Source organism: Papaver somniferum, chromosome 4, assembly GCF_003573695.1.
Source record: "Papaver somniferum cultivar HN1 chromosome 4, ASM357369v1, whole genome shotgun sequence".
In the NCBI taxonomy this organism is placed as follows: Eukaryota; Viridiplantae; Streptophyta; class Magnoliopsida; order Ranunculales; family Papaveraceae; genus Papaver; species Papaver somniferum.
Genome location: NC_039361.1, coordinates 119,982,187 through 119,992,710, shown reverse-complemented (window position 1 = coordinate 119,992,710; position 10,524 = coordinate 119,982,187). Strand labels below are relative to the sequence as shown.

Sequence of the window (10,524 nt, the reverse complement as noted above, 5' to 3'; positions counted from 1 at the left end):
TCGGTTTACTCGATACTGTTATAAAACCCGATTTAACATTACACATCAACAGTCGGTTTTTATAAATGCAAATGAAATCTGATTATAGCTAAGAAGTGGCTACACAATCGGTTTATGTGGGCACATATAACATCGTCAGATTCTGGTAAACCCAGAAAAATTTTATTTCAAAATTTCTAATTTTTGAGCGATTGCATGTTATTAAAACCTAATTTAGAGGATTGAGTTGATAGAAAAGTACCTGATTCGACCAATTTCCTCCTCTTGTGCGATCAAAGATGGTTCGTCTTACTCAACCGTTTTCTTCTTCGGTTTGTTTCCAATCGCTTGAACAATTCTGGGATTACTCGCACTAAGATAGTTCCGGTTAGTAGCATGCTTCACTCGCAGTTGTTTCGTCATTATATAGAAAAAAAAACGATTAATCGTATTTGGATCGTCGATAATCGACGATGTTTTGGTTTCAATTCAAGAAAATGAAAAAAGAGGGAGAAGAAGAAGAGAAGAATCAGTTTATGAGGGAATGGAAATGAAATTCTGATTTTGTTTTTAAATTTTATTATTAAGAGTTAATGGGGATTAATTGATAATATTAATATTTTTAGAGGATAAATTGATAGTTTCAGAAAATTTAGACACCCCGTACCCTTGTCTATCGGTGGATGTGGAAACTAGGCCCAGAACCAGCGAGGCTAAAGTCATGCCACAAAGATATGCATAAGTTGTCAGTAAATAAACATATTTTCCACCGTTAACTGATTCACCTTCCACTTTGATGTTTCTCAGACTCTTCATCGAATAATCTTTAATTCCTCCAATCTCTCTTGTCAAAATCTCTTTTTTTGAATTACAGTTGAAGATACTGTTAGCTGAGATTCTGATTAACAAGTGATACTTAATCAGAGACTGAGAGATTTAAATAAGTGTATAGTGTGAGAATTTTAATAAAGTGTTGATTTGATTGATTCATTTTGATAAAATGAATAACAAAGATACAGAAGAAGTTGAGATTGAGAGAGAAATGGAGGATGTTGTACAGAAGAAGAATATTGTTCGGCCTCAATTGAATTTAAGAGGTGCTGAGATTCAAGGAAATTATGAAGAAAAAGATCCAACTATCTTATTACCAAATCAATCTGATGATATTTCTCATCTAGCTCTAGACATTGGAGGTAATTAACTAACTAATCAACTCATTAATGAGGAACCATTATATTTTCATATCATTTCTTGATCTCTAGGGTTTTGTGTTTTGTTTGTGTTCGATAGGATCATTGATTAAGTTAGTATACTTTTCAAGACATGATCAAGATCGTTCTAAGAAATCACCTAAGGATACAGTTGGGAGTTCTAGTTTTAATAGGAGGAACATGTTATCTTCTAGTTCTTCTGGTGGTGGGAGGCTGCATTTTGTTAACTTTGAAACACAGAAGATTAATGAGTGTTTGGAATTCATTTCTTCTAAGCAACTTCATCTTGGTTCTTCTGAAATATCTTCTGGAAATTCTGCAACTATTAAGGTAATTTCTATGCCAAGAATTTACTTCTAAACAATACATTTTTGTAGGTTTATTATGTTTGCCAGTGAGAAAATACTGTAATATAAGATGTAAATCATGGTTTGCGGATTTACTTGCAAATTGATATTATAATAGAATTGTCGTAGATGACTTGTATCGATGCTTAACGTATGTGAGAACTATTAACTGAGCTTATGAGCAGGCAACAGGTGGCGGGGCGTTTAAGTTTGCTGATTTGTTCAAAGAGAAACTTGGGGTTAGCATTGATAAGGAAGATGAGATGGATGCTTTGGTGGCTGGAGCAAATTTTTTGTTGAAGGTGGATTCACTTTTCTTTTCTTTTTTAGTTATGCATGGGCTTATCATCGATGACATTAGATTGTTGACTGATTATGGCATGACATGCAAAACAACCGTAACCTTTATTTTCAGTCGAGACTTATCTATGTCTTTAAATGCATCATCTCTTTCTCTAAGATTTTTGGTATATCGGGGAAGTATTTTAGAGAGAACAACAAAGTCCATAGTATTGTAGGGAAGTTCGGCAGATTGGTATGTCATCTAATGTCTTTAATGCACTTATTATCAGGCGATTTCTCATGAAGCTTTCACACATGTTGGGGGACAGAAAGAATTTGTGCAGATTGACCATGATGACTTGTACCCCTATCTTCTTGTTAATATCGGCTCTGGCGTTAGTATAATAAAGGTAACAACATAGTCCTACTTTGTGACCTTTAGCCTAGCAAGGTTCAATATTTGAAAAATCTAATCATTCTGCCAAACCTGAGCTGGATTTTAGGTGGATGGAGATGGTACGTTTGAGCGGGTTAGTGGGACAAACGTTGGAGGTGGTACTTTTTGGGGATTGGGAAAGCTTTTGACGAAGTGTCAAAGGTCCGTTGGGTTTGGTCTTACTATATTTGTCCTTAATCTTGTCCTCTCAATATAAACTTTCAATTTATTCCTCACATGCATCTGTCATCCAGTTTTGATGAGTTGCTTGAGATGAGTCAGCGAGGTGATATTAAAGCTGTAGACATGTTTGTTGGAGACATCTATGGTGGTATGGACTATTCCAAGGTATCTTTATTTATTGTTCTTTATTCTAGTCTCTTCTCTTGTTACCTTGTTGGTTTAGCAAGTATGTGCTCTTCAAATGTATCTTAGCTCATAATAGAGATATGGTATGCATGGGAATCAAATTGTTGAAATTGCAGAACTCAAGATGATGTTTAGTTCCAAAAATTACATCATATGCCTGAAAACAGATTTGACAAGCAAGTGTGTAATGCAATTCTCCTATTCCAGTTGATGACAATGGAAGTTATCAGGAATTTAAAGTGCTTGATAGGTTTGCCTCTGCAAAAATAGTCGTTCTGGCTATCTGCTGGTGGACTCGTTAGGACCTATGTGACCGTAACCACTGAACTAAATGTGGACACACTCTTTGACTTTCGGTGGTAAGATGAAAGTACAAAACTTGTGATTAGACTACACTACAATTGTATAGGATCTTAGATACACACCAGGTTTGAACTTCAAAGCTCTACTAGTCACTGCAAATGTTAGCTGGTATAAGATCTTTTATTTTGGATTCCAGCATTCAGTTTTCATGTTCCTTTTCAGAATTATTAAGCATATTCTTATTTGGTTATTCCTTTGACGGTTGTAGATTGGTCTGTCAGCAACAAATATTGCTTCTAGCTTTGGGAAGGCAATTTCTGAAAATAAGGAGCTCGACGACTACAGGCCTGAAGATCTCACCTTATCTCTCTTGAGAATGATATCGTACAATATTGGGCAGGTGAGTTTCAGCTAATCAAATTTCTTGTCTGTAACATTTTGGCTTTCTTCTGTTATATAAATCTATAGTCAGATCTTTTTGTTTCTCTCTAAAGTAATTTAATAATTCTTGGTCATTCTCTTTCACATGCAGTATTTATGAGCTTGCTAGATTCTGATTAATGGTAATTTTGATTGGACGTTTGGACAGTAGATCGCTTACTTGAATGCATTTAGGTTTGGGATCAAGCGGATATTTTTTGGAGGTTTTTTTATTCGGGGTCATGCTTATACCATGAATACTATCTCCAATGCGTTCAATTACTGGTAATACATGAATCTGTATAACATGCTACATTATACGTTTCTGTAACATGCCAGGAACCCAAGTTATTGCCCGTACTTACCCAGTTAATATGTATTATATATTCTCCATTGTGTACTGATGTAATGCATCTTCTATACAATATTTTCATTTAGGTCAAAGGGTGAGGCACAAGCTATGTTTTTACGGCATGAGGGGTTTCTAGGAGCTTTGGGTGCATTCCTGAGCTCTGAAAAGCACGGTCTGGATGACTTAATGCCACACCAGCTAGTAGAGCGATTTCCAATGGGCGCACCTTATGTGGGAGGAAGGATCCATGGTCCACCTATTAGAGATCTAAATGAGAAGGCAAGTACAATAAAAATCATATATTGGAGCATGATACTAGTTACGGAAATGCAAAAGCCTGTCTACATATAGATAACCTCATCCCTACATATGCATGGATGATCTATCCTTGAAATATTTTTTTTCGCCAAAAAGAATAGAACGTCTGGACATCCAAAGCATTGCAAAGAGGAAGTGAAAGAACACCAAGCAGGTCCAAATGGTTTGATGACCGAGCTCAGAAGTGACGTGGCAGCAACTAAAAAGCTCGTAACACAGCCACTGGATAGTGCAATTAGTATATGGAATCAATTCTGTTTTTTTTTTTCTACTTGTTATATCTGATAAATTTGAGTAGTGGATCCGAAGCATGTAAGAACCCTATGTCACCAATATGTAGCTGAGCGAACTGAAATCTGACTGACCATTTTTTTTGTAGATTACATGGATGGAAAAATTTGTCCAGAAAGGAACTGAGATTATTGCACCGGTACCCATTGTTTTAAAGGGAATCAGGGGTCCTGAAGGCCTGTCACATTCTTCCTCGAAAGGAGATGCTTTAAACGTTGGAGTTCTTCATGTCGTACCGACACTCGAGGTGTTTCCATTATTGGCTGATCCTAAAACGTGCGTCACATCTCATTCTTTATCATATCTTATTTGTATTGAAATAAGTACATATTTCCACTTGGACTAGATCACTGCGAACAACGCCTCCTACTCTTCGCTTTTCCTTAAGTTCGTATGTTGTAATCCTCTCCTTCTCTAGTATCCTATTGTCAATAACCTCTGCTAGGCACTTCATCAGTTTGTAAAGGTAAAGATTGAAGAAAGAACAACATAGATAAGTCTTAGCTGCATTTGTATTTGTGGTGGTGATAAGTAACCCATCACAATATTATTTATTTGGATTAGCCTTTGTAAGCATGGAACTCCTAACACCATATCAATCTCTTGTCTACAGGTATGACCCTAACACTTTTGATCTCTCGGATCAAACAGAACTTAAGTGAGTGCATTCGTTCTGTCTACTTGTTTGACTATCTCTCAACTGCTTTGATGACTGTAATCATTAATGTAATGCCTATCTTATGATTGTAACAAAACCTCTCTGTAGGTATTGGTTGACCATCCTATCAGAAGTTTTGCCTGACCTTGTTGATAAGGTAAGCATCTATATGCTTGTGAGTTGGATGTCAAATGTGTGTGTGTGTGTGTGTGTGTGTGTGTGTGTGTGCATGTATTAGAGAGGAAAACTAGCACTGTTAAAAGGCATACGAAGTTCTCTAAATCATCTTCCAGAGATAGAGTACTAAAGATTCTGAGTATAAATTTATGATGCGAAGTTTTCAGTGTGCTCGAACAACTGCATTTGTTAGATGACTGTTTTCGGTTTTATTTTCTTAATCTTATTACGTTTAGAGGCTATCCTGAGAATGTTTTTTAACAGTCCGGGCTTTTTTGTGTGCATCATGGCAGGCGGTAGCAAGTGAAGGTGGAACAGACATTGCTAGAAGAAAGGGTGACGGCTTTGCACATGCATTCTCAGCTCATTTGGCTAGGTAACTTGCAGTAACATAAATAATTTCTGGCATAACTTGGCAAATAACATGTTTATGCACAGCTACTACAAAAGTAGTAACTATTTTGTTTTCGCATTAAAAAAATAGATTGATGGAAGAGCCTGCTGCTTACGGGAAGCTGGGACTTGCAACTCTTCTGGAGTTAAGAGAAGATTGCTTGAGGGAGTTTCAGTTTGTTGATGCGTATAAAACCATAAAACAGAGGTAGAAGTGAACAAGATGAAATGTTTCTTTTGAGGCTTTTACATAGCATGATTTCCTGAGCCTCACCATGTTCTCCCTATGTGGCAGAGAAAATGAAGCATCACTTGTAGTTTTCCCTGACCTTTTAATGGAGCTCGATAGTATGACTGAGGTATGTCCAGTGGTGACTTACTACTCTACCTAACAAGAGTTGCTAGATATTGAATATCTCCTTCCTTTAGAGGTGATTGACCTGCGCGCTATTGACTAGTGGGGTCCTGTAATCTGCAGGAGAATCGATTACATTCTGTAATTGAAGGTGTTCTAGCTGCAAATATATTTGATTGGGGATCACGTGCATGTGTGGACCTGTATCATAATGGAAGCATTATTGAAATATATCGCATGAGTCGCAACAAAATGTGTCGGCCTTGGCGTGTAAGTAGCGTATATCACCATATTTTGGAGCTTGTTTAAAGTTGCTGGAATCTGACTATCCGAGTTCTTATGCTTTCAGGTGGATGACTTCGATATATTTAGGGACAGAGTGCTAGGCTCTGCTACCGAGAAACCTAAGCCACATAGGAGAGCATTGCTATTTGTGGACAACTCTGGTGCCGATATTGTTCTTGGAATGCTTCCACTAGCTCGGGAACTCCTACGCCGTGGAACTGAGGTGAGTTCGTTTGTCTCTATGACCAAATTCTGAAAAGTAGTGCTTAATCTGTTTTTGTTGAACAGTTAGGCTTTTTGTATCTTATTTTAGGTTGTTCTGGTCGGAAACTCCCTTCCTGCCCTAAATGATGTGACTGCGATGGAACTTCTTGAAATTGTTACCAAGGCTTCAAAGGTCTGTTTCTAAGTAACATTTACTTCAGTTGTCATATATTCTTATGGAGTCCTTTTCAAGGATTCACTTCTCAATTTATTACCCTTGTAAGAATTTTTTTTGGGCATATGATCTCTATTTGATCATCTAGCCTCTCCTATAGTTCTTCTTCTTCTTCTTCTTCTTCTTCTTCTTCTTCTTCTTTAGTGATGTTAACAAACCTATCATATTAATCCACCTCCCACAGTACTGTGATATTCTCCGAAAAGCCGCTGAAGCAGGAGGCCTGCTCATGGATACAATGGCAAAAAGTATACCATCAGTGCCTCTAACAGTTATTGAGAGTGGATGTGGAGGTCCATGCATAGACTTCCGCCAAGTTAGCTCAGAGCTTGCTGCCGCTGCTAATGATGCAGATCTGGTAAACTTTTACTACCATTTCTTGAAATCTTTGTCAAGCTTAACTTGACTTGCGCTTCTTTCTTCTTAAGATTTACAAGTCTAAAGCAACGGAAGATAGATGAACACTGTTCCAAATATAGATGTCATCCTAACTTGGCTTACTTGAGTTCGTCAGATTATCTTGGAAGGAATGGGTCGTGCTATTCATACCAACTTCAATGCTCACTTTAAATGTGATGCTCTGAAGGTGAATATCTATTCTGAAATATTTTCTTTTAAATTCATCACTAGAGTAGTTCTCTCGAGTCTGCCGTTACATTAAAATGAATTGATCTGGTATTTCAGCTTGCAATGGTGAAGAACCAAAGGTTAGCAGAGAAACTATTGAAAGGAAATATATACGACTGTGTCTGCCGATTTGAACCAGCTGACTGAAACTAGTATAATATTTTATTATTATTCTCTAATTTCTCTACTTAATACAATGTAGACACGTTATAAAGATTTTAGTGACACGATTGATATACAGAAAATGTTAGCCATTTTTTTGAACAATCCAGCATTGTTATTCTGTACTTCAGCAGTAATATTGTTCGTTAGCAATTATGGTCAGTGGGTGAACGTTACCCAATTGGCATGAAGGTCAACAAAACTAGCCTCGGGTTTATCTATTTTAGCCCATTACGCTCCCAAGTCCCTCCCAATATAACAACCTCATCCTATCCATTCCTCTTCCATTCCTTCTTGCTCTCCTTCTGCCTCTCTCTCTCTAGACCTTTCAAGGCTCAGCAAAAATGGCTTCCACTCTTTCGGCTATCACTCTGCGCACTCCTGCACTAACCTCTGCTTTTCCTACATCCTCATCTTCGACGTTTCCCCAACAAACATCAGATTTCCCTTCACGAAACTCCAAATTGTCCCGGAAAGCCACATTTCTACCACCAATCAATGCTGTGGCCTCAGAGAAGATTGAAAAGATAGGGACTGAACTCAAAAACCTGACCTTAGAAGAAGCTCGCGGACTTGTAGATTGGTTACAAGAGGAACTTGGTGTTTCTGCAGCTGCATTTGCTCCTGCTGCCGTCGCCGTAGCTCCTGGAGCTGGAGCTGAGGCACCAGCTGTTGTTGAGGAGAAAACTGAGTTTGATGTGGTGATTGACGAAGTTCCAAGTAGTGCAAGGATTTCTACAATCAAAGCTGTTAGAGCATTAACAAGTTTGGCATTGAAAGAAGCTAAGGAATTGATTGAAGGACTTCCTAAGAAATTCAAAGAAGCCGTGTCAAAAGAAGAAGCTGACGATGCTAAAAAACAGCTTGAAGAAGCCGGAGCTAAGGTTTCCATTGTTTAGAATGAATAGTTGAGATGTTGAGGTGAATCTCACCTTGTCTTTTTTTTTGCTCAACAGATTTTCTTTCTATTTTTATCCCCTCGTTATCTTTTTTTTACAGATTTAATGTATTTAGTTGTTGATGTTATAATTCATTTTGAGGTAGAATTTCACAGTTCAGTCATGCGACTCATCTGTCTGTTTCTTCTCAATCGTAGCATTACATTCGAGAAATTTTGAACTTAGATGATCTAGGTATGAAAACTCAATGACCTTACCATGGTGATAATGTGTGACGTGTCGAAGTGTCACTTGTATTAGGTTTGTGTGGGACTAAAACTGAAGAAGAGATTGCGATAGATGAGAGAGAGAGATGGGAAATTCACAGGCCTTTAGGTTATCCCAAGACTAATGCTGGTTATAGTCATAGCCCATAGAACTCGGTCAGCTATGGTAGCTGAAACCTTCAAAACAGTAGCTCCCAGCAAGTTCTTTTCCATCGTCTTCACCTTCATGTTTGTTCTCATCCTCTAGGATCCCCTCTTAGACAAAAATCTTTTTATGGAATCGTTTATCAATCTCATCCTGAAACAAAGTAACAACATATATTACATATTATCAAAGAAATTCCCGTGGGAGTAACCGAGTAAATTTAAATGCGACTATCAGCAAATTCATTTTTCTAAACTTACTGCCGTATAGTTTCTTGTTGCATTCTTTCCAAATGGTCCACTAAACAACAAATAGTAACATACCTCCATATTCTTCTCACAATCTTCTTGCTCTTCGTAGTACCCATTCCCCCATATCATTATTAGCTCTGATATCGCCTAAGAAAACCCTCTCAACTCCAAAATTACCCAAAAAATATCCGTGCAAACTCTTTTCTTCTTTACAATATAAGAATAGTTAGATGTCGGTTTGGTTCCTGCTCAACTTTATAAAGCATATGTAAAGATATTACTGCTTATTCTTGATATAAAATCTAGTGTAGGTGCCCCATTATAGCATAAAACTCGTACCAGAAAATCCAAAAAAGTGTAAGCACTTGTGTAACATGAAATTAAGCTCCACCAGTTTGAACCCTATTGTCAGAGTTGCTAGAAACAAACTATGTAGGATATAGTTAACCCAAAACTTGTCAAATTTGAGTTACTTCACCGATTTCGATTTTGTTAGAGCATCGCTCAGTCGAACTCACAAGTTTTGCGATCTCAAGCTTGTTGGTAATGATAGACGTACAAAATCATATTCTGATTTCTAGTCTACTAAAGTCAAGTCATGGACTAGGATTAGAGCATGGTAGTTGAGTATCAGATATCACCGAAGTCCCTACAAGATTAAATATTGAAGAACAAAACGAAGACATTTGGGAGGAATTCATCAACAAAGATATATGTGAACACTGATGTATCCCATTTACTCATTGGATCTACCATTTTATCTTATGAGACTATGTCGACGTAAATCTTTAGCAATCTTAGTTAGAACAATTTATTATTCACAAACTATTTTTGTTTAAATTGATCTTAGGAAAATTGCCCAAGCAAACAATTCACGATCTGTTTAGGGTATGCATACCTAGTATGTGTACTATCTGTATTGGGAATGTTTGGGAATAGGAGAGCAAAGTACACAAACTTCTTGGAGATGTACATACCTAGTATGGATACCAAGTCGATCTGACTTCACGAACTGCCAAAGGTACGTGTACCCAGGATGCATGCCTTTTTAATCTGAGTTCGTGATCTACCAAGGGTACACTACCCAGTTTGCATACCCTTTAGATCTAACTTCGCGAACTTCCAAGAGTACAATATTGGATATGCATAGCTTGATGACCTGAGTCTGCAAGCTTCCATGGGTACACATACTCAGTATGTATACCTGGTCGATCTGACCCAGTCATGGAGTTCAAGTTCAAAGGAAAAAATATGAACTACCTAAGGCTAAGCATACTCGTTGTGCTTACCTTGACCATGGATATAGTTTTCTTTTGTTATATCTCCCATACACTTTCAAGGCAACTTTACTCACAAAATCCTTTTGGGCTTTTGGATTATTGTTTAGTCTTGAGTGTTCTTGAACACCATCATTGCTTGTAAGTTCACGACCTTACTTAGCCTCTGTGGACTATCATTGTGCATTGTTCCATATTGAAAATATGGGGGTACAACAACCACATCCAATATTTTGATTAGCAATCTGTATGGACTAACTCTAATATACTTTCAAGAGAATC

The 10,524-nt window shown here is 37.5% G+C and overlaps 2 protein-coding genes across 2 annotated transcripts; both read left to right on the top strand.

Annotated features, from left to right (window-relative positions):
* The first annotated feature begins 756 nt into the window (after nt 1-756).
* LOC113276457 (pantothenate kinase 2-like) lies at nt 757-7,509 on the top strand. Its single transcript, XM_026526057.1, has 21 exons — nt 757-1,172; nt 1,270-1,520; nt 1,723-1,839; nt 2,110-2,229; nt 2,323-2,417; nt 2,510-2,603; nt 3,196-3,327; nt 3,520-3,632; nt 3,786-3,978; nt 4,397-4,584; nt 4,922-4,966; nt 5,075-5,123; nt 5,437-5,519; nt 5,628-5,744; nt 5,832-5,895; nt 6,015-6,161; nt 6,241-6,399; nt 6,490-6,573; nt 6,800-6,973; nt 7,130-7,201; nt 7,300-7,509. Exons 1-21 carry the CDS (start codon nt 980-982, stop codon nt 7,387-7,389), a joined length of 2,580 nt encoding a protein of 859 aa, XP_026381842.1. The 5' UTR covers nt 757-979; the 3' UTR covers nt 7,390-7,509.
* Nucleotides 7,510-7,673: 164 nt separating this feature from the next.
* Nucleotides 7,674-8,466, top strand: LOC113276458 (50S ribosomal protein L12, chloroplastic-like). Its single transcript, XM_026526058.1, has one exon. It carries the CDS (start codon nt 7,749-7,751, stop codon nt 8,301-8,303), a length of 555 nt encoding a protein of 184 aa, XP_026381843.1. The 5' UTR covers nt 7,674-7,748; the 3' UTR covers nt 8,304-8,466.
* The last annotated feature ends 2,058 nt before the right edge of the window (nt 8,467-10,524 follow it).